At 43.1% G+C, this 25,057-nt stretch overlaps 1 protein-coding gene across 7 annotated transcripts in view; it reads right to left on the bottom strand.

Annotated features, from left to right (window-relative positions):
* Nucleotides 1-271: 271 nt before the first annotated feature.
* LOC118269095 (H(+)/Cl(-) exchange transporter 3) overlaps nucleotides 272-25,057 on the bottom strand; it is a 54,935-nt gene continuing 30,149 nt past the window's right edge. For 3 of the 7 annotated variants that reach the window (XM_035585945.2, XM_035584418.2, XM_035586688.2), the window contains 16 exons: nucleotides 12,265-12,436; nucleotides 11,673-11,708; nucleotides 9,670-9,699; nucleotides 8,408-8,544; nucleotides 7,885-8,088; nucleotides 7,630-7,780; nucleotides 7,121-7,279; nucleotides 6,897-7,036; nucleotides 6,615-6,797; nucleotides 6,301-6,515; nucleotides 6,002-6,210; nucleotides 5,767-5,907; nucleotides 5,482-5,692; nucleotides 4,645-4,808; nucleotides 3,801-4,014; nucleotides 272-2,115 (listed from right to left, as the gene is read on the bottom strand). In XM_035585945.2, the coding sequence (XP_035441838.1) occupies nucleotides 2,025-2,115; nucleotides 3,801-4,014; nucleotides 4,645-4,808; nucleotides 5,482-5,692; nucleotides 5,767-5,907; nucleotides 6,002-6,210; nucleotides 6,301-6,515; nucleotides 6,615-6,797; nucleotides 6,897-7,036; nucleotides 7,121-7,279; nucleotides 7,630-7,780; nucleotides 7,885-8,088; nucleotides 8,408-8,544; nucleotides 9,670-9,699; nucleotides 11,673-11,708; nucleotides 12,265-12,436 (2,457 nt within the window). In that variant the 3' untranslated portion in view covers nucleotides 272-2,024. Of the gene's footprint in view, nucleotides 2,116-3,800; nucleotides 4,015-4,644; nucleotides 4,809-5,481; nucleotides 5,693-5,766; nucleotides 5,908-6,001; nucleotides 6,211-6,300; nucleotides 6,516-6,614; nucleotides 6,798-6,896; nucleotides 7,037-7,120; nucleotides 7,280-7,629; nucleotides 7,781-7,884; nucleotides 8,089-8,407; nucleotides 8,545-9,669; nucleotides 9,700-10,394; nucleotides 10,529-11,672; nucleotides 11,709-12,264; nucleotides 12,437-25,057 lie in introns of those variants that run through there. The other 4 variants (XM_050704367.1, XM_035585201.2, XM_035587462.2 and 1 more) reach the window with 3 other exon arrangements.

Below are 25,057 nucleotides of genomic sequence, written 5' to 3'. Positions count from 1 at the left end.
TTGAAAAACTAAAACCAAATATGCAGCTAACATATTGTTACTGCATATTTTTGTAATGCCATTTGCACCTTTTTCCCCAAAAAAGTGAAATAATGAAGTATATAGTGTAATTTATAATAAGGACAGACAAGTAGTTTGGAGTAAAACATTTATTATAAAAATCCCCTATCATATTATCTATGTATGTGCTTCTATGTTAGTACTATTTCAGTGTTGGAGTATAGGTAACGTAATAGGTAGGCACGGCGAGAACAAAATAAAAGTGACAAAGTATTAAACATACATGTATTTGAAACACACACTTCGACGGTACCACCCGAGCATCGAGATAGGTGGCAAGCGAGGGACAGAAAATATTTTAAAATCTCATTCTATACATTTGAAAGTAGTCAATATAAAATGTTTGGGTCGGCGCAGAGCCCGCGACGAGCAGGTGACGGTGATATCTTAGTAAATCAATAAATTATTGGACGTCGACCTAAGTCGCGAGTTGGACAAACTGCATAAAATTACGTTACATTATACATTTATATAATTTCAAGTAAATCTTAGTAGCTAGTGTAGTAGCCGCGAGTCCGCGCCGACCCTCTGTAAATCTAGATCCAACGTGCAGTTATGATGTAAATATTGCACATCAGTAACACTGTAATAAATACACAATACTTGTAAAATCTATTATAAAAAGTTGCGCACTCCGACTGGAGGCTCGCAAACGTGTAAACTTAATTATACAATGTTGTTAATACCTAGTAGTTTATCATTTTAATTTTCAGTCCTTGTATATAAAAATACATAAAAACAGTTTAATATTCAAATATTATAGGACTACGAGATAGTTGCTTATAGATCGCTTTCTATACCCAAGACGTTACTTGCGAATTAGTAGACCATGATTCATAATCACGTGCATGTTCATTTTATTGCAAAATTTACTTTATTATTTAAAATACTTGAAGTATAATATAGTAATGAGCTGCTTCTAGTTCGTGTCTTAACATTATTCGCATCCCTGTATCAATGTTAGTCATAATATAAGCAAACGAGCTAACGTGCAGTATGAATTAATGTAAGTGTCGATCTAAGCAGAGTGCTGTCTCAAAACTACTATAAGAAACACACGACACAGGGACGGGCTCATTTATCGGCTAATTTAACGATTGTGTTGACAGGACGACAATATCATTTATGTACAATATATACACATTGACTGCATAGGTATAGTGAGTAGCGCGGGTCGGGCCTATATCTACGTCCGTACCTTCTACTGTGTGTCGGTGCGAAGCTGTACAAATATAGCTTAGCTTTTATAAACAATATATTCGATTCTACAACACTACTTAAAATGAGATGTCGGTTACACATTATGCTTCATATACGATACAATATTTACATAAAATCTTGCTTAGAACATGATAATATTATTTGATTTGAAACAATAATAAATTACTTCATATATTAATATCTAAAACTTTGTTCATTAATCATACAAAGTAGCTTCCACTTAAATGTTTGCTAGTAACACTAAATACTGAAGTCACCAACTCTATTGTAGTCCAGTGGAGCTGGCGACAATGTTACAATATAAATAGTTATGCGATCGGTAATACTCTAGTGGAACTTGATTGCTTATGTACTTACAAAAGCCGACAGAATCGTAATAACTGTGCTATTTACTCAAAGTGAATTTATCTACTTATTATTGTGTGAGCTCTGCGCGGGATTAGCTAATATACAGACAGTTGACAATGGGATGTTTACCTAGTAACTATACCTAATACGATACATATGAGTTGCCCTAACGGCGCGATGTTCCACTGTGATGTATGATACGCGAGTAGCCACAGACCACGGTCCACGCACAATGCGCACGTATATATTTCGTTGCATTGCGGTGTTTGCCGGTAGTCCGGAGACTAGGTCGCGGGTGAGAATGTGGCGCTCGCGACGGAGGGGATGAGTCTGTGAGTGCGCGGAGTGGAGTGCTAGGGTTGGCGTCGCCCTACGGTGGCGCGCTGGGCCCGGCCTCAGTTGAACAGCACTGAATTCGGGTCCTCGTTGTCCATCTGCTTCACGTGCCGCAGCACGTCCTTCTTGGTGATCACTCCCAGCAGACGTCTGGAAACAAGTACGAACGTGATTAATTTTCTGTAATTATGTGTCAGCGTCGGTAGGTTTTACAAATCCCCCTGCGAAAAGAATTATATTTTTTACTCTTTTTACTCTTTTTTACATAACCACTCTAACGTCCAGCCGCGCACGGCATCCGAACCGCGCGCGACTCGCAAGTTCGTCGTAACAAAAAACCTATATAGCTACTGAACCGTAATGCCTAGAATAAAGAAAAGAATACCAAAAAAAAGATTGAAGAATACTGATCAATCTTAACGATTTTTTTAAATCTTTAGTTAATCTTTAAAATACAATAAAACGGGTTAAACATGAAACACAGAAAAAAAAACAGAATTATTTCTACCTTTTTAGAATATACGGCACAACTATTGCATATTTTATCAATAAAATATTTTTACAACAAACTAGACTCATTACCCTTTCTTTTGATGTATATATGATTATATTCGGTTAACTCTAAGTATTGTAATTAAATCGAAAGAAAACACTACTCGTAATTTTACACATCAAAAAACCTGAGGAACACATTGACATTATTATGGAATCTTCAATGAATTTAGTATATTTCTCTTTGAAAAATGTATTATTTTGCTTATTACGAAATGTATTTCGATATTTTATATACTATTGTAATGCAAAGTATGTAAAATATGTATAAACAAAACTAAAAGTGGCCAACACCAGACCGGCCATTTTTTTCGAAACAACAATCGTTTGAAGTTAAAATTAGACTAGATTTATCAGCTAAAACTGTGATATTTGTACATCATCGTAAAGCACAAATCTTCTAGTTTATTTTGATGTATAACACTTGCAAGATAAATTAAACAAAACTGTAGTATTTACGACATAATTGTTGGAACTCACAAAAACACTTCAAAAACGAGTCAACTAACTTTAAAAAATTATATTTTGTTTGTCAAAGCATATTACAACGCCATGTCTTATTTTTTCGTCGAACAATTTATTCAGCTGTATAGATAATCAGTCAAAACTCACCAAACAAGACCGTATTTTAAACTAGAGGGAGTTAAACAGAACTCGTCACTTTGGATACTATAGTATCCATGGACGCTAGAGTGGATAAACGTTGCCCCACATTAGGATTTTCTCCTGTGTCGTGGGTGCGTTTACAAACATACAATTTCACATGCACATGACACCCAGACCCGAAACAACAATTTGTGGATCACACACAAATAGTTGCTCCGTGCGGGAATCGAACCCGCTACCCGTTGCACGGCAGCCAGTTGCCCAGCCACCGCGCCAACCGTGCAGTCAAACGCATGACACATGAACAGCCTATAAGTGACCACTGCTGACCAAAGGTCTCTTCTCACAAGAAAAAGATTTGAGCATTTATCACTATGCTTGCTCAATGCGGGTTTACGATTTCAAACTTGTAATTAGAAATTAATTCCAGGTTTTCTCACGATATTTTCCTTCACTGTTTTATCAGTGGAGTCTAAATATTGGTACTTGCTGTTGGTAGGTGGAATCATTTGCCATGGTTTGTTTGTTAAAGAGTACCTATGTACCTTAGTGTGTTTAAGGCCCGATTGCTGGTACGTAGGCGTGCTTCATCGTAATCCGCATCATCGCTTACCACCAAGAAACTGACCCATTAAGTATAAAAAAAAAATATAATAAAAATATATTATAGAAATTACCCATTGTGAGTGACCAGCGTCTGCCTCAGGCCGAGCTTGCGGAACATGTCCACGACGGTCTCCATGGGGGTCTGGTCGGTGACGGTGATGGGCGCCATGTCGAGGATGCGGTTCAGCATGAGGCAGGGTGGGGGCGACAGCGGCTGGTTGCCGGTGCCCGCGAAGATGACAATGGTTTGCCCTGTGATGCCTTCCATGGTCCGACGCGCGTTCGCTGAAGAAAATAATAAAAAACATAAATGACAGCATACTCATCAAACAGAGTTGTTTCGTGCGGGCATCGAACCCGCAGTGAACATTACTTGTTCCATGTGCGTGTTTTCTGACACATTTTGATATTTTTTAATACAGTGTGTAAATAAAGTGTGTGTAACACTTTATTTTTTTCTATTAATCGTTTTCATAATAGCATTCTAGCTTTACCATATTCAACTAGAACTCATCCACTTCTTTATTATTACTTATTTAAACCTTCATCGATTTTTTTTTCGTGCAGGAATCGAACCTGTGACGTTTACATTCGTTCAATCGGTAGGTAATCGAACAAATAATCATCGTTGGACTTTTACATCAGTCGCTCTTACGACCACTCGACCAACGACACTACCTCGTTGGTACAGTATTATATTTACATAAACACAGGTTTCGTTGATACAAGTAAGGCGACACAAAGCTTCCATCGTATTTCGCCGTGACGGTACCAGAGGTCTAGTACCCATCAAAGGATGACTAGTAACTCCTCTGATGTTGTGAGTGTCCATGAACAAGGCTGATTGCTGACCATTATTTCATCCGTCTGCTCACTAACCACTTATCCCTAACCCAAAAAGGTAGGATCTTATACCTATGGCCAGGTTGAGGTCCCTGCGCAGCACGAAGCCCACCAAGTACTGCGACTCCTTGGACACGACCACGGGGTACCCGTTGTGCTCGGTTTCCTTCAGCAGCGTGTCCACATCATCCACCGTCATCGAGTCCTGGGTTATCACCGAGAGCGTCTCGTTGCGTCTGTAGACAATGAAATAACTACGTGTAGACCTTCTTCATGACACACTTATAACAGTAATGCTAGTCGCAGTTTCACTTAATAATAATTATTATATTATTTCATAAATAGCTTAGCAGAGAGCTTAGCGGAGCTTGTGGTTATAACTGATGATACTTCATCTAAATATATTTTGTAGTAATAAGTTGAAGAGCTTGTTTGTTTGTTAATAGGAGCCGAGCGGAGCAGTCGCCAGAGTCGCTAGTAATAACATATAAATGGCACAGCAATGGCAGGTGGCTGACTCTATTTAGTCGAAATACGAAAATCGCGTTGAAATTCAAATATGTTTTGTATTTCGATTTTTAAATTCTCCATACTATCTCAGACAAAAGATACAAAATAAAATATTAATATAATTATTTCCTTTGCTAGAGCAGAGATTCGTATCAATAAGTGTATCATTCGCATGTCCATACATCATAGCAATATAGAGATATTTAATTATTTATATTCGCTAGTTAGAAGGCAGTTGCAAACGCTGAGCCTATATTTAATATTACAACTAATTAACTAACGACAGCATTATTTCTTTCTCAATATCATTATTTAATAGCTCAACACACCACGAAATGTTTTTATACAATAAACAAATAACGTTTGATCACACAGCGCATGACGTAGTGGAGCACTCACTTGGGTTGCATGACGTCTGCAGCGAGCGAGGTGTGCTGGAACTCGTCCTTGCTGTCGAGGAAGGGGTACCCGTTGAGCGCGATGTGCGCGTCGTAGATGCCCTGCCGGCCCAGCGCGTCGCCCACCCACTTGGACGCCATGGCGGCCGCCATCAGCGGCACGATGTAGCGCACGCCGCCCGTCAGCTCGAACATTATCACCACCAGCGACACTGCACACACAACACACGTCACTCTCTGCCCACACAGCGACACAGAATACAGCAACTAGCGGGGTCCAACAGACCTGTCATCCGGGTGACCCCGCCCAGCACGGCGGCGGCGCCCACCATGGCGTACAGGCCGGGCGTGATGCAGTCGTCGCCCGTCGAGCACTCGCCCGAGAACAGCCATATCCGCGGGTAGTTGTACGCCAGCTGCTCCACGCCTACAACACCCAGACAACATTATAATATGTACTTTGTAACTGTAATCCACTACATTAACAATAATGTCTAGATAATTATGTGAACAGACGTTACCTATGCCTACAATCCGTCCCGCGATAGCTCCGAGCGCGAGGCTGGGTATGAATAGTCCGCACGGCACCTTGATGCCGAAGGTGAAGATGGTCATGACCAGCTTCAGCACCAGAGCGAGCACCAGCAGCCAGATGGCGTGGTACACGCCCGGCCCGGCCGCCGCCTTCTCGATCGCGGAGTTCACGTCAGTGAAGTTGCGGTTGTAATCACTGCACAAGGCAAACGTCATTAGATATACATACACACGAAACAAACTGAGAAGATAATCCAATGTAATACAAGTGAACACAAGTACCCACCACAGAGGGTCGGAGTTGGAGATGCCGCACTGGTTGAACAGCAAGTAGATGAGCTCGCTCGTGTTCATGCGCGTGTACGGGTTGGGGTACGCGATGATGGCTGTGACCAGGGTCACCACCAGCACCTCCGTCACTGGGTACTGGCCCAGCTTCGAGAACTTGCGGTAGCGGCACCAGAAGATGTTCGCCTTTATGAATATCGTCGCTATGCAGCCCTGACAACAGAAACATATCGTTACATATGTAATACTGCATCTTTGGCATGAAATATAATACTGCAACCACAAACTAGCAGCGCGTATAATCAGACTCACCCCAATAATACCGAGTCCGACGAACGGTATCAGCTCAAAGAAGATCCACGGTTTGTTGTACTCCACGAAGAACAGCACGGAGTGCTCGTTGCCGAATGGATTGATGGAGCGCAGGATGAAGGCCGCAATCAGCGCACAGAAGAAGGAGCGCCACAGTGTCTTCAGCGGGAAGTAGTAGGACACCTGAGGACACGCACAGTCCAATTAATCAGTCGCTCTTTAAGCAAGGCCAACTATTTACGAAAGCACTAGCAGAACAAAGAATATTGCAAAATTGCAAACCTCTTCCAAGCTGAACAGCACTCCTCCGATGGGGGCTCCGAAGGCGACGGACACTCCGGCCGCCGCGGCTGCCGACAGGATCTCACGCTTCTTCGCTTCGTTGCGTCCGTACTTCGGAAACAGGTATGACAGAATATTTCCTGCAAAATAAAGCAGGTTGCTTATATTCTAGTAACACAAAAGCACTTGATATAAATAGATTAGTTGTTGCAATATTCACTCACCGAGACAACTGGCGATGTGCACCATAGGCCCCTCTTTCCCGAGTGAGAGGCCGGAGGACACAGACAGTATCAGGCCGACCACCTTGATGATAAGCGTCCACTTGCCCAAATATCCTCGGATGATGAAACCACTCAGTATAGTTTTGATCTCCGGAATACCTGAAATATACTCATTATTACTTACTGCCATATTGATTCCTACCAAGCAAAATGAGTCTGACTGAATTGATTCCTGAGTCGAGTATTATTCGAGACATCTTTGAAATGTTATGGAAGCAAGAATTGTGATAATTGACCCCACCTTCAAATATACTTAGACCTCAAAACATAACCAGGAAAAACTACAGCCAACCCCTTCGAGGATTAAAAAGCAAAACATTTTATTCATTTCTTTCTTTCATGTATGTCTTTCCGGAACACAAGACTTAAGTATTTTCTACTACGCCTTGGTACCACCTATACAGCACAAATGCATTGTAGTGTACAACATACACAAATTTCATAGTTACCTGAACCGCAAGCGTACGGCGCGAACATCCTGACAAGAGAAGCCGACAGCGCAGCGAATACCAGAGCCCACACGATGTAGAACAGGTAGCTGATGATGTAAGCTCCTGGGCCCTGGCGCTGTCCACCCAGCACTTCCGGCCAAGTCAGCCACTAACCAAATAAAAATATCACATTAACAAAATAAATAATCCTATCATAGTTAGTTAGTTATCATAAAAATATTTATGTTAGTAAATTCTAAAATTGTACTGTACCTGTGAGCAGTTTCCAGTGTCAAAAGTGGTATCAGTATCGGACCAGCAGCATTGCTCCCGGTTAAGCCAGAAGGCTTGGGGACAGATGCCAAACTTGAGGTCGGTCATCCAGGAGGCCCCAATGTCGATGACACCAGCCACTATGCCCGTGCAGACTCCCACCAGCAGCACGCACACCCATCCTGACCATGCGTCGTGGGCGCCCTATTACACACATACATAAATAAATGTTCAGATCAAACAAGAATATACGTATTTGAGGCATTCATTAGAAAAATAAAATATACTGAAAAGATCTCTATTGATATTGTCCAGGCATCCTATGGTTATATCGATTTGCAATTCCAGTGCAGCCCAAGACCAATGGATTACTGGAGGTATTATTCTCCCTCCCTGTCTCCCCAATCTTCAAATCTTTAACTCTCTGCTAACACCTCTAGTGTTGCAGGTGTCCATCGAGGATTGCTTACCATCAGGTGTTCCATCTGCTGATTTGCTAAACTAGTTCTACTACAATACTTGCCTTTATAAGATCCCATATCGAGTCTTGCCTTTTCTTCACGATGTATCTATGTCGCATACGATCGCGGGCAATATCTCGCTGCCAGTCAATAGTATGGAAGTCGTCATATTGGCCAATACCCGGGATGTCATCGTCACCTTTATTTAAAAACATTATAAATTAATTTCAATAAAATAGATAATTATACAACATGGACATCAATGTGCTTGCCACGAATGGTTCGGCTTGACAGGAGCGATAACACCTCACAGAAAACCGACGGGAAACCATGCCTGCGTTGTGTTTCGTTGTGAGAGTGAGATTACGGAAGGCCCAATTACCTGAGCGTTGTACGCCTGTAGCGATTGCTTACCATCAGGTCATCTGACTGCTCATAAACAGGCTTATAAGTACCATAAAATAAAAATGTTATCAAAATATATTGAATAGGTAACTCAAACATAAAAAAACGTTAGTACGTACTGTAATAAGTACTGAATGTTGACAAACTATTAGACTTTCTCCACAAAGTAAATGCGAAATCATACTTATTGTTAAATACAATATTCATTATAAATAATCCAAACTCTAAAATGGATAAGACAAACTATTTAATTCTCTACATTAAAAGGAAAGTTATGCACAAAGAAACAATGTTTTAACATTGCAGTATCAATTGTATAGGCAAGGCATTCTTTTATAAGGCTGTGACCTCTAAGTTTATTGCACTATTTATTATCAGTCTCTCTAGTCCAGGATTTCCCAACCGTTTCTTGGTCAATGACTTGGACTGTTGAAATCATTTGCTCCTCTCAGTTGTCTCCTTTGATGTAGCTTAATATGTATTGAACGGAGGTTTTGTCTTGTTTTTTTTTTTTTTTTGTTTTGCAAACCTAATTTTATCTTCTTCAGACTACTGGTGGTATAAGTTTGAAACCACTAGTCTAGTCTAATACATAGATATTGCAGCCATAGGTTTTATATAACAAGAAATGTTATTTTATCGCTTATTTACTGAATAAAACGTCCATTCGTGTGTCAGAACTACACTTCAGTAAGTTACATATAAATAAATAGCAATAACTTGGATTTAAGACAAATAATCAATATTGACATTCACTTGTATCGATAAGGCACCCGTACGTTACAGTTTAATAGTCTGTTAAGTTATTACAGTCGAGCAGTTTCTCTAAACACACAATTGACAAGGTGACTGTCTCCAATCTGCGCAGCCGCTACGTAAGCGGCACTTATTTTGTACAATAATGCAGAACGTTACTCACCTGACATTCCGGAAAATAGCACTGCGTCCCCTGTAACAATATTTCACCTATTATCAACAATTTCCTTATAATCTAAACATAAATATGCAACGCGGCTTGTACACAAAGAACGACATTAACTAAATAAAAACCGAAACTACGTAAAAATACTATCACAGTTATTCGAGATTATTGTTACAGGCACTAATACGATAATACATTGTAAAGATTAAAATAAAACAAAACAAGGTTTAATCAGGTGACGCAGACGCAGCCCATTTTGTCAAGTTGTCAAAATTATTGTCAGTGTTGCCAGTAGAGAGTTATAAAATAATACCACAAATGAGACGAGATAATTTGAAGAAACTAAAATTTTCACAAATTATGTTTTGATCAAATAATGGACTATACCTAATGTTCCCTATAATAATTGCGAAATGGGTTATTGTTTATTGAAATTGCGATAAAGGACGCAGGTGTTTGTCTTATCACCTGCATTACATTTCGCGGCAGCCGACACGTCTACACCGATCACGTGACTGTTATTAACATAGCGTTATGAAGCGAGACTAATTCTGTTTAACCTAATTCGTAACATAATAATAAAGAAAAGCCCATATTAAGTAACCTTCGTGCCGTATGAACCTTTCGTAAGCCTAGATGTTTTTTTTTGCTATAGAAGCCGACTAGAGAAATCGGTTCTTACCTTGAAGAATAGAATCGAATGAAAGTAATGTTTAGTTTACCTACATGGTCAACGTAGACGAGCGGTTCTTTTTCTCCTGGGTCCAACACAACGGTCTCCATGTCTTCATAAGTTATGACACTATTTGCACTGAGCCCTGACACCGTACTGAACATCGGTAACAGAATAATCTAATCGCGACAACAACTTCTTTTAAATAGTGCAATTTTCGATAAACTCCTTATCTATCGTATTATCGAATGATTTATTTGACATCAGGTAGGTAAGGTAAAAGTAGGTAGGTAAGTAGGGCTGTTATGATCCACAGCTTTCAGATTTCAGTTTTAATTCGCGTCATTGTTATCTTGTTTCACATAAAACAATGCCAATTAATGTTAACTACTTAAAGTGGGTCTATTCCTTTTATTATTTTTGTTGGATTACTTTCCCAACAACGTAACATAGGACGCCAAAACAAACACCAGAGTTATTGATCTATAGCTACTCCAGGGCGGTTACATCTGCTGTGCGGTTCCTATTGATGATAGTGTGATGTCTTATAGCCTTCCTTAATTTATGCGACTGTTTAATAAAAAAATAACGATTATATTCATAAGTTCGTTTAAACAAAATATTACGAAAATAAAAAAATAAATAATACATCCTTAGTCACGCTAGTGGTTCTCGAAGGAGCGAGTAAGTACTTAGGTATAGAGGTTGATCTAAATAACCGATAGCTACTAGCGATAGCGACCAGCGCCTGTTTTGATTGTATGACTATTGTACGTATGTATAACGTAAACATAGACAAAAAAATGTCCAAACAACAAGAAACGAATCATTTAATGGATGAGGTAAAGAAAAGAGTTAGGTACTACCCTTGGTAGAAATACTTAGTAGGTACTAGTAATAGCACAGTGGGCACGTGTTGTCGTGCAACTTGTGCAGCGAGGGTCAAGGGAGACGCCGTCTTCCAAGGATGTGCCGTAACAGGCGTCGCACCGTGGGGGCTCCGGAGCAGGTCTATTAGAGGACCCGGTGCCCCTTACAAGTGCTAAGGGCTGGCCACCGTGGTCGTTTTAATGAGGTCAAAATCCCACACTTTTAATGGTCTAGCCCATCGTTATCAAGAAAAATTAAGTTTTACTAACTTCTTGGCTAATTAAATATTCAGCGAGATACATAATTCGTAAAAAAGTCACATAAAACTATTTTGAATGGAACCCGATCCAAGCTACGACAATGATGTGCCTACTTTACTAAAGCTAAAATGAATACTAATTTATGGTTGATGCACCTACAAATGATGACTATTGACAGGTGAAGACTATAAGCTTACCCGCAGAAGAACTGAAGTATTGAGCGATGGTGTAAGCTTGAAACAAAACGTATTATTAAATATATTATAATAATAGTTTACAGATAGCAGGTATACTAAGTAACATTTTAATGGACTATCTGTAGTAGACAATACCCCTAAGTTGGATCGCTGTTAACATACCTATTCTACTACAAGCCGCCACTCCCGATTTCCAAAATGTTTCTATTAATAAACCTAATCGCATGACAACGACATACCACAAAACAAGTATTTTTATTTAATACGATGCTAACATCTTCAGTCAATCGCATCGATTTCTTACATGAGGCATTATAGGATCTCGCTTCCTAAACGAGGCAGATTGTGTTACGGCTTAAAGCTGATCCATTTAACTAGCCTACAATACTTTTTTTACATTTAATGGGTCGACGTTTGGCCGCTATCTCGCCTGACGGTAAGTGATGATGCGGCCACCTATAAGTAACCCATTCTTAGGCTTTGAAGACACCCAGGTTATACTCATTAGGAAACACAGACTCCACAACACGTCTCTCGGTAGAGTAAACAGGGGGTTAGGTAAACAGAGTACAAACTTGAAGCAGGTACTAACAGTTGGCACTGGCGTTGGAGTTCCTGCCGCCGTGCTCGTAGAGTTGGAAGGTGCCGTGGCTGGTGGGTGTGGTGACACTGGCAGCGGCGGCCTGCTGCAGACCCGCCGTGATGTCTACCATGTCATCCTCACTGGTCGACTGCGCGCCTCGCCCGTTGCTTGCGTTCGCACCCTGGTAACAAAGACAAATCCTGTGTTAGACATCGTAGGTATCCATTCATGTGAGTCAATACTAAACTACAATCATATAGGACAAGACCTAATTATTTATTTTCAGCTGTATCGCTATCGTGATTGAAACTGTCTTTTTAAATTGAAATTACGTATACAACGAACTAATGGGTTATACCGCATAACTTATTCACATCATCAAATAAAGAATAAAATCATACCACAATTACATTCACTCATTCAACCGATCAGTCAATCTTTATAATAATAACTCTCACAAAATTATATCACGCAAAATCAAACCAATCACACAAAGATGCCGTTTTTCTTTCTTGAAGTGTCTTCGATGAACGTACAAGCTCAGTGTGTACTGACATGTTAATCAGGGCACTATCATGGAGCGTCACCCCCTGGTTGACATGTGAGCACAGCACTAAGTTTGATGCAGCACCACGAAGTCACCGGAATCAATCAAATCAATCACACAAAGATGCCGTTTTTCTTTCTTGACGTGTCTTCGATGAACGTACAAGCTCAGTGTGTACTGACATGTTAATCAGGGCACTATCATGGAGCGTCACCCCCTGGTTGACATGTGAGCACAGCACTAAGTTTGATGCAGCGCCACGAAGTCACCGGAATCAATCAAATCAATCACACAAAGATGCCGTTTTTCTTTCTTGACGTGTCTTCGATGAACGTACAAGCTCAGTGTGTACTGACATGTTAATCAGGGCACTATCATGGAGCGTCACCCCCTGGTTGACATGTGAGCACAGCACTAAGTTTGATGCAGCGCCACGAAGTCACCGGAATCAATCAAATCAATCACACAAAGATGCCGTTTTTCTTTCTTGACGTGTCTTCGATGAACGTACAAGCTCAGTGTGTACTGACATGTTAATCAGGGCACTATCATGGAGCGTCACCCCCTGGTTGACATGTGAGCACAGCACTAAGTTTGATGCAGCGCCACGAAGTCACCGGAATCAATCAAATCAATCACACAAAGATGCCGTTTTTCTTTCTTGACGTGTCTTCGATGAACGTACAAGCTCAGTGTGTACTGACATGTTAATCAGGGCACTATCATGGAGCGTCACCCCCTGGTTGACATGTGAGCACAGCACTAAGTTTGATGCAGCGCCACGAAGTCACCGGAATCAATCACACAAACAATCACGTTTTTCTTTCTTGAAACGACGTCTTCGATGAATGTACAAGCTCAGTGTGTACTGACATGTTAATCAGGGCACTATCATGGAGCGTCACCCCCTGGTTGACATGTGAGCACAGCACTAAGTTTGATGCAGCACCACGAAGTCACCGGAATCAATCACACAAACAATGCACGTTTTTCTTTCTTGACGTGTCTTCGATGAACGTACAAGCTCAGTGTGTACTGACATGTTAATCAGGGCACTATCATGGAGCGTCACCCCCTGGTTGACATGTGAGCACAGCACTAAGTTTGATGCAGCGCCACGAAGTCACCGGAATCAATCAAATCAATCACACAAAGATGCCGTTTTTCTTTCTTGACGTGTCTTCGATGAACGTACAAGCTCAGTGTGTACTGACATGTTAATCAGGGCACTATCATGGAGCGTCACCCCCTGGTTGACATGTGAGCACAGCACTAAGTTTGAAGCAGCACCACGAAGTCACCGCAATCAATCAAATCAATCACACAAAATGACGTTTTTCTTTCTTGATGTGTCTTCGATGAACGTACAAGCTCAGTGTGTACTAACATGTTAATCAGGGCACTATCATGGAGCGTCACCCCCTGGTTGACATGTGAGCACAGCACTAAGTTTGATGCAGCGCCACGAAGTCACCGGAATCAATCACACAAACAATCACGTTTTTCTTTCTTGAAACGACGTCTGCGATGAATGTACAAGCTCAGTGTGTACTGACATGTAAATCAGGGCACTGTCATGGAGTGTTACCCCCTGGTTCACATGTGAGCACAGCACTAAGTTTGATGCAGCACCACGAAGTCACTGGAATCAATCAAATCAATCACACAAAGATGCCGTTTTTCTTTCTTGACGTGTCTTCGATGAACGTACAAGCTCAGTGTGTACTGACATGTTAATCAGGGCACTATCATGGAGCGTCACCCCCTGGTTGACATGTGAGCACAGCACTAAGTTTGAAGCAGCACCACGAAGTCACCGCAATCAATCACACAAACAATGACGTTTTTCTTTCTTGATGTGTCTTCGATGAACGTACAAGCTCAGTGTGTACTAACATGTTAATCAGGGCACTATCATGGAGCGTCACCCCCTGGTTGACATGTGAGCACAGCACTAAGTTTGATGCAGCGCCACGAAGTCACCGGAATCAATCAAATCAATCACACAAAGATGCCGTTTTTCTTTCTTGACGTGTCTTCGATGAACGTACAAGCTCAGTGTGTACTGACATGTTAATCAGGGCACTATCATGGAGCGTCACCCCCTGGTTGACATGTGAGCACAGCACTAAGTTTGATGCAGCACCACGAAGTCACCGGAATCAATCAAATCAATCACAAAAGATGCCGTTTTTCTTTCTTGAAGTGTCTTCGATGAACGTACAAGCTCAGTGTGTACTGACATGTTAATCAGGGCACTATCATGGAGCGTCACCCCCTGGTTGACATGTGAGCACAGCACTAAGTTTGATGCAGCGCCACGAAGTCACCGGAATCAATCAAATCAATCACACAAAGATGCCGTTTTTCTTTCTTGACGTGTCTTCGATGAACGTACAAGCTCAGTGTGTACTGACATGTTAATCAGGGCACTATCATGGAGCGTCACCCCCTGGTTGACATGTGAGCACAGCACTAAGTTTGATGCAGCACCACGAAGTCACCGGAATCAATCAAATCAATCACACAAAGATGCCGTTTTTCTTTCTTGACGTGTCTTCGATGAACGTACAAGCTCAGTGTGTACTGACATGTTAATCAGGGCACTATCATGGAGCGTCACCCCCTGGTTGACATGTGAGCACAGCACTAAGTTTGATGCAGCACCACGAAGTCACCGGAATCAATCACACAAACAATCACGTTTTTCTTTCTTGACGTGTCTTCGATGAACGTACAAGCTCAGTGTGTACTGACATGTTAATCAGGGCACTATCATGGAGCGTCACCCCCTGGTTGACATGTGAGCACAGCACTAAGTTTGATGCAGCACCACGAAGTCACCGGAATCAATCAAATCAATCACACAAATGATGCCGTTTTTCTTTCTTGACGTGTCTTCGATGAACGTACAAGCTCAGTGTGTACTAACATGTTAATCAGGGCACTATCATGGAGCGTCACCCCCTGGTTGACATGTGAGCACAGCACTAAGTTTGATGCAGCGCCACGAAGTCACCGGAATCAATCAAATCAATCACACAAAGATGCCGTTTTTCTTTCTTGACGTGTCTTCGATGAACGTACAAGCTCAGTGTGTACTGACATGTTAATCAGGGCACTATCATGGAGCGTCACCCCCTGGTTGACATGTGAGCACAGCACTAAGTTTGATGCAGCGCCACGAAGTCACCGGAATCAATCACAAAAAATCACGTCACGTGTCTTCGATGAATCAATCACACAAATCAGGGCACTATCATGGAGCGTTTTTCTTTCTTGACGTGTCTTCGATGAACGTACAAGCTCAGTGTGTACTGACATGTTAATCAGGGCACTATCATGGAGCGTCACCCCCTGGTTGACATGTGAGCACAGCACTAAGTTTGATGCAGCACCACGAAGTCACCGGAATCAATCACACAAACAATCACGTTTTTCTTTCTTGACGTGTCTTCGATGAACGTACAAGCTCAGTGTGTACTAACATGTTAATCAGGGCACTATCATGGAGCGTCACCCCCTGGTTGACATGTGAGCACAGCACTAAGTTTGATGCAGCACCACGAAGTCACGGGAATCAATCAAATCAATCACACAAAGATGCCGTTTTTCTTTCTTGACGTGTCTTCGATGAACGTACAAGCTCAGTGTGTACTGACATGTTAATCAGGGCACTATCATGGAGCGTCACCCCCTGGTTGACATGTGAGCACAGCACTAAGTTTGAAGCAGCACCACGAAGTCACCGCAATCAATCACACAAACAATGACGTTTTTCTTTCTTGATGTGTCTTCGATGAACGTACAAGCTCAGTGTGTACTAACATGTTAATCAGGGCACTATCATGGAGCGTCACCCCCTGGTTGACATGTGAGCACAGCACTAAGTTTGATGCAGCACCACGAAGTCACCGGAATCAATCAAATCAATCACACAAAGATGCCGTTTTTCTTTCTTGACGTGTCTTCGATGAACGTACAAGCTCAGTGTGTACTGACATGTTAATCAGGGCACTATCATGGAGCGTCACCCCCTGGTTGACATGTGAGCACAGCACTAAGTTTGATGCAGCACCACGAAGTCACCGGAATCAATCAAATCAATCACACAAAGATGCCGTTTTTCTTTCTTGACGTGTCTTCGATGAACGTACAAGCTCAGTGTGTACTGACATGTTAATCAGGGCACTATCATGGAGCGTCACCCCCTGGTTGACATGTGAGCACAGCACTAAGTTTGAAGCAGCACCACGAAGTCACCGCAATCAATCACACAAACAATGACGTTTTTCTTTCTTGATGTGTCTTCGATGAACGTACAAGCTCAGTGTGTACTAACATGTTAATCAGGGCACTATCATGGAGCGTCACCCCCTGGTTGACATGTGAGCACAGCACTAAGTTTGATGCAGCACCACGAAGTCACCGGAATCAATCAAATCAATCACACAAAGATGCCGTTTTTCTTTCTTGACGTGTCTTCGATGAACGTACAAGCTCAGTGTGTACTGACATGTTAATCAGGGCACTATCATGGAGCGTCACCCCCTGGTTGACATGTGAGCACAGCACTAAGTTTGATGCAGCACCACGAAGTCACCGGAATCAATCACACAAACAATGACGTTTTTCTTTCTTGATGTGTCTTCGATGAACGTACAAGCTCAGTGTGTACTGACATGTTAATCAGGGCACTATCATGGAGCGTCACCCCCTGGTTGACATGTGAGCACAGCACTAAGTTTGATGCAGCACCACGAAGTCACCGGAATCAATCAAATCAATCACACAAAGATGCCGTTTTTCTTTCTTGACGTGTCTTCGATGAACGTACAAGCTCAGTGTGTACTGACATGTTAATCAGGGCACTATCATGGAGCGTCACCCCCTGGTTGACATGTGAGCACAGCACTAAGTTTGATGCAGCACCACGAAGTCACCGGAATCAATCAATCACACAAACAATGCCGTTTTTCTTTCTTGACGTGTCTTCGATGAACGTACAAGCTCAGTGTGTACTGACATGTTAATCAGGGCACTATCATGGAGCGTCACCCCCTGGTTGACATGTGAGCACAGCACTAAGTTTGATGCAGCACCACGAAGTCACCGGAATCAATCAAATCAATCACACAAAGATGCCGTTTTTCTTTCTTGACGTGTCTTCGATGAACGTACAAGCTCAGTGTGTACTGACATGTTAATCAGGGCACTATCATGGAGCGTCACCCCCTGGTTGACATGTGAGCACAGCACTAAGTTTGATGCAGCGCCACGAAGTCACCGGAATCAATCAAATCAATCACACAAAGATGCCGTTTTTCTTTCTTGACGTGTCTTCGATGAACGTACAAGCTCAGTGTGTACTGACATGTTAATCAGGGCACTATCATGGAGCGTCACCCCCTGGTTGACATGTGAGCACAGCACTAAGTTTGATGCAGCACCACGAAGTCACCGGAATCAATCACACAAACAATCACGTTTTTCTTTCTTGACGACGTCTTCGATGAACGTACAAGCTCAGTGTGTACTGACATGTTAATCAGGGCACTATCATGGAGCGTCACCCCCTGGTTGACATGTGAGCACAGCACTAAGTTTGATGCAGCACCACGAAGTCACCGGAATCAATCAAATCAATCACACAAAGATGCCGTTTTTCTTTCTTGACGTGTCTTCGATGAACGTACAAGCTCAGTGTGTACTGACATGTTAATCAGGGCACTATCATGGAGCGTCACCCCCTGGTTGACATGTGAGCACAGCACTAAGTTTGATGCAGCACCACGAAGTCACCGGAATCAATCAAATCAATCACACAAAGATGCCGTTTTTCTTTCTTGACGTGTCTTCGATGAACGTACAAGCTCAGTGTGTACTGACATGTTAATCAGGGCACTATCATGGAGCGTCACCCCCTGGTTGACATGTGAGCACAGCACTAAGTTTGATGCAGCACCACGAAGTCACCGGAATCAATCACACAAACAATCAACGACGTCTTCGACAAGCTCAGTGTGTACTGACATGTTAATCGTTTTTCTTTAAGTTTGATGCAGCACCACGAAGTCACCGAATCAATCAAATCAATCAAACAATGACCGTTTTTCTTTCTTGACGTGTCTTCGATGAACGTACAAGCTCAGTGTGTACTGACATGTTAATCAGGGCACTATCATGGAGCGTCACCCCCTGGTTGACATGTGAGCACAGCACTAAGTTTGATGCAGCACCACGAAGTCACCGGAACGTGTCTTCGATGAACGTACAAGCTCAGTGTGTACTGACATGTTAATCAGGGCACTATCATGGAGCGTCACCCCCTGGTTGACATGTGAGCACAGCACTAAGTTTGATGCAGCACCACGAAGTCACCGGAATCAATCAAATCAATCACACAAAGATGCCGTTTTTCTTTCTTGACGTGTCTTCGATGAACGTACAAGCTCAGTGTGTACTGACATGTTAATCAGGGCACTATCATGGAGCGTCACCCCCTGGTTGACATGTGAGCACAGCACTAAGTTTGATGCAGCACCACGAAGTCACCGGAATCAATCAAATCAATCACACAAAGATGCCGTTTTTCTTTCTTGACGTGTCTTCGATGAACGTACAAGCTCAGTGTGTACTGACATGTTAATCAGGGCACTATCATGGAGCGTCACCCCCTGGTTGACATGTGAGCACAGCACTAAGTTTGATGCAGCACCACGAAGTCACCGGAATCAATCACACAAACAATGACGTTTTTCTTTCTTGACGTGTCTTCGATGAACGTACAAGCTCAGTGTGTACTGACATGTTAATCAGGGCACTATCATGGAGCGTCACCCCCTGGTTGACATGTGAGCACAGCACTAAGTTTGATGCAGCACCACGAAGTCACCGGAATCAATCAAATCAATCACACAAAGATGCCGTTTTTCTTTCTTGACGTGTCTTCGATGAACGTACAAGCTCAGTGTGTACTGACATGTTAATCAGGGCACTATCATGGAGCGTCACCCCCTGGTTGACATGTGAGCACAATCAATCACACAAACAATGCACTAAGTTTGATGCAGCACCACGAAGTCACCGGAATCAATCATCAATCTAAGTTTGATGCAAACAATGCAATCGTTTTTCTTTCTTGACGTGTCTTCGATGAACGTACAAGCTCAGTGTGTACTGACATGTTAATCAGGGCACTATCATGGAGCGTCACCCCCTGGTTGACATGTGAGCACAGCACTAAGTTTGATGCAGCGCCACGAAGTCACCGGAATCAATCAAATCACTCACACAAAGATGCCGTTTTTCTTTCTTGACGTGTCTTCGATGAACGTACAAGCTCAGTGTGTACTGACATGTTAATCAGGGCACTATCATGGAGCGTCACCCCCTGGTTGACATGTGAGCACAGCACTAAGTTTGATGCAGCACCACGAAGTCACCGGAATCAATCAAATCAATCACACAAAGATGCCGTTTTTCTTTCTTGACGTGTCTTCGATGAACGTACAAGCTCAGTGTGTACTGACATGTTAATCAGGGCACTATCATGGAGCGTCACCCCCTGGTTGACATGTGAGCACAGCACTAAGTTTGATGCAGCACCACGAAGTCACCGGAATCAATCACACAAACAATGACGTTTTTCTTTCTTGACGTGTCTTCGATGAACGTACAAGCTCAGTGTGTACTGACATGTTAATCAGGGCACTATCATGGAGCGTCACCCCCTGGTTGACATGTGAGCACAGCACTAAGTTTGATGCAGCACCACGAAGTCACCGGAATCAATCAAATCAATCACACAAAGATGCCGTTTTTCTTTCTTGACGTGTCTTCGATGAACGTACAAGCTCAGTGTGTACTGACATGTTAATCAGGGCACTATCATGGAGCGTCACCCCCTGGTTGACATGTGAGCACAGCACTAAGTTTGATGCAGCACCACGAAGTCACCGGAATCAATCAAATCAATCACACAAAGATGCCGTTTTTCTTTCTTGACGTGTCTTCGATGAACGTACAAGCTCAGTGTGTACTGACATGTTAATCAGGGCACTATCATGGAGCGTCACCCCCTGGTTGACATGTGAGCACAGCACTAAGTTTGATGCAGCACCACGAAGTCACCGGAATCAATCACACAAACAATGCCGTTTTTCTTTCTTGACGTGTCTTCGATGAACGTACAAGCTCAGTGTGTACTGACATGTTAATCAGGGCACTATCATGGAGCGTCACCCCCTGGTTGACATGTGAGCACAGCACTAAGTTTGATGCAGCACCACGAAGTCACCGGAATCAATCAAATCAATCACACAAAGATGCCGTTTTTCTTTCTTGACGTGTCTTCGATGAACGTACAAGCTCAGTGTGTACTGACATGTTAATCAGGGCACTATCATGGAGCGTCACCCCCTGGTTGACATGTGAGCACAGCACTAAGTTTGATGCAGCACCACGAAGTCACCGGAATCAATCAATGACGTTTTTCTTTCTTGACGTGTCTTCGATGAACACAAGCTCAGTGTGTACTGACATGTTAATCAGGGCACTATCATGGAGCGTCACCCCCTGGTTGACATGTGAGCACAGCACTAAGTTTGATGCAGCTCCACGAAGTCACCGGAATCAATCAAATCAATCACACAAAGATGCCGTTTTTCTTTCTTGACGTGTCTTCGATGAACGTACAAGCTCAGTGTGTACTGACATGTTAATCAGGGCACTATCATGGAGCGTCACCCCCTGGTTGACATGTGAGCACAGCACTAAGTTTGATGCAGCACCACGAAGTCACCGGAATCAATCACACAAACAATGACGTTTTTCTTTCTTGACGTGTCTTCGATGAACGTACAAGCTCAGTGTGTACTGACATGTTAATCAGGGCACTATCATGGAGCGTCACCCCCTGGTTGACATGTGAGCACAGCACTAAGTTTGATGCAGCACCACGAAGTCACCGGAATCAATCAAATCAATCACACAAAGATGCCGTTTTTCTTTCTTGACGTGTCTTCGATGAACGTACAAGCTCAGTGTGTACTGACATGTTAATCAGGGCACTATCATGGAGCGTCACCCCCTGGTTGACATGTGAGCACAGCACTAAGTTTGACAGCACCACGAAGTCACCGTCAATCACACAAACAATGACGTTTTTCTTTCTTGACGTGTCTTCGATGAACGTACAAGCTCAGTGTGTACTGTGTTAATCAGGGCACTATCATGGAGCGTCACCCCCTGGTTGACATGTGAGCACAGCACTAAGTTTGATGCAGCACCACGAAGTCACCGGAATCAATCAAATCAATCACACAAAGATGCCGTTTTTCTTTCTTGACGTGTCTTCGATGAACGTACAAGCTCAGTGTGTACTGACATGTTAATCAGGGCACTATCATGGAGCGTCACCCCCTGGTTGACATGTGAGCACAGCACTAAGTTTGATGCAGCACCACGAAGTCACCGGAATCAATCAAATCAATCACACAAAGATGCCGTTTTTCTTTCTTGACGTGTCTTCGATGAACGTACAAGCTCAGTGTGTACTGACATGTTAATCAGGGCACTATCATGGAGCGTCACCCCCTGGTTGACATGTGAGCACAGCACTAAGTTTGATGCAGCACCACGAAGTCACCGGGACGTTTTTCTTTCTTGACGTGTCTTCGATGAACGTACAAGCTCAGTGTGTACTGACATGTTAATCAGGGCACTATCATGGAGCGTCACCCCCTGGTTGACATGTGAGCACAGCACTAAGTTTGATGCAGCACCACGAAGTCACCGGAATCAATCAAATCAATCACACAAAGATGCCGTTTTTCTTTCTTGACGTGTCTTCGATGAACGTACAAGCTCAGTGTGTACTGACATGTTAATCAGGGCACTATCATGGAGCGTCACCCCCTGGTTGACATGTGAGCACAGCACTAAGTTTGATGCAGCACCACGAAGTCACCGGAATCAATCAAATCAATCACACAAAGATGCCGTTTTTCTTTCTTGACGTGTCTTCGATGAACGTACAAGCTCAGTGTGTACTGACATGTTAATCAGGGCACTATCATGGAGCGTCACCCCCTGGTTGACATGTGAGCACAGCACTAAGTTTGATGCAGCACCACGAAGTCACCGGAATCAATCACACAAACAATGCACGTTTTTCTTTCTTGAATCAGGGCGGAGCGTCTGGTTGACGATGAACGTACAAGCTCAGTGTGTACTGACATGTTAATCAGGGCACTATCATGGAGCGTCACCCCCTGGTTGACATGTGAGCACAGCACTAAGTTTGATGCAGCACCACGAAGTCACCGGAATCAATCACACAAACAATGACGTTTTTCTTTCTTGATGTGTCTTCGATGAACGTACAAGCTCAGTGTGTACTGACATGTTAATCAGGGCACTATCATGGAGCGTCACCCCCTGGTTGACATGTGAGCACAGCACTAAGTTTGATGCAGCACCACGAAGTCACCGGAATCAATCAAATCAATCACACAAAGATGCCGTTTTTCTTTCTTGACGTGTCTTCGATGAACGTACAAGCTCAGTGTGTACTGACATGTTAATCAGGGCACTATCATGGAGCGTCACCCCCTGGTTGACATGTGAGCACAGCACTAAGTTTGATGCAGCACCACGAAGTCACCGGAATCAATCAAATCAATCACACAAAGATGCCGTTTTTCTTTCTTGACGTGTCTTCGATGAACGTACAAGCTCAGTGTGTACTGACATGTTAATCAGGGCACTATCATGGAGCGTCACCCCCTGGTTGACATGTGAGCACAGCACTAAGTTTGATGCAGCACCACGAAGTCACCGGAATCAATCACACAAACAATCACGTTTTTCTTTCTTGAAACGACGTCTGCGATGAATGTACAAGCTCAGTGTGTACTGACATGTTCAGGGCACTGATGGAGTGTTACCCCCTGGTTCACATGTGAGCACAGCACTAAGTTTGATGCAGCACCACGAAGTCACCGGAATCAATCAAATCAATCACACAAAGATGCCGTTTTTCTTTCTTGACGTGTCTTCGATGAACGTACAAGCTCAGTGTGTACTGACATGTTAATCAGGGCACTATCATGGAGCGTCACCCCCTGGTTGACATGTGAGCACAGCACTAAGTTTGATGCAGCACCACGAAGTCACCGGAATCAATCACACAAACAATGACGTTTTTCTTTCTTGACGTGTCTTCGATGAACGTACAAGCTCAGTGTGTACTGACATGTTAATCAGGGCACTATCATGGAGCGTCACCCCCTGGTTGACATGTGAGCACAGCACTAAGTTTGATGCAGCACCATGAAGTCACCGGAATCAATCACACAAACAATCACGTTTTTCTTTCTTGACGTGTCATCGATGAACGTACAAGCTCAGTGTGTACTGACATGTTAATCAGGGCAATATCACGGAGCGTCACCCCCTGGTTGACATGTGAGCACAGCACTAAGTTTGATGCAGCGCCACGAAGTCACCGGAATCAATCAAATCAATCACACAAAGATGCCGTTTTTCTTTCTTGACGTGTCTTCGATGAACGTACAAGCTCAGTGTGTACTGACATGTTAATCAGGGCACTATCATGGAGCGTCACCCCCTGGTTGACATGTGAGCACAGCACTAAGTTTGATGCAGCACCACGAAGTCACCGGAATCAATCAAATCAATCACACAAAGATGCCGTTTTTCTTTCTTGACGTGTCTTCGATGAACGTACAAGCTCAGTGTGTACTGACATGTTAATCAGGGCACTATCATGGAGCGTCACCCCCTGGTTGACATGTGAGCACAGCACTAAGTTTGATGCAGCACCACGAAGTCACCGGAATCAATCAGTGTGTACTGACATGTTAATCAGGGCACTATCATGGAGCGTCACCCCCTGGTTGACAAGCACAGCACTAAGTTTGATGCAGCGTTTTTCTTTCTTGACGTGTCTTCGATGAACGTACAAGCTCAGTGTGTACTGACATGTTAATCAGGGCACTATCATGGAGCGTCACCCCCTGGTTGACATGTGAGCACAGCACTAAGTTTGATGCAGCACCACGAAGTCACCGGAATCAATCAAATCAATCACACAAAGATGCCGTTTTTCTTTCTTGACGTGTCTTCGATGAACGTACAAGCTCAGTGTGTACTGACATGTTAATCAGGGCACTATCATGGAGCGTCACCCCCTGGTTGACATGTGAGCACAGCACTAAGTTTGAAGCAGCA

This window comes from Spodoptera frugiperda, chromosome 25 (genome assembly GCF_023101765.2).
Source record: "Spodoptera frugiperda isolate SF20-4 chromosome 25, AGI-APGP_CSIRO_Sfru_2.0, whole genome shotgun sequence".
Classification (NCBI taxonomy): Eukaryota; Metazoa; Arthropoda; class Insecta; order Lepidoptera; family Noctuidae; genus Spodoptera; species Spodoptera frugiperda.
This window is presented reverse-complemented; position numbering and strand designations above follow the sequence as displayed.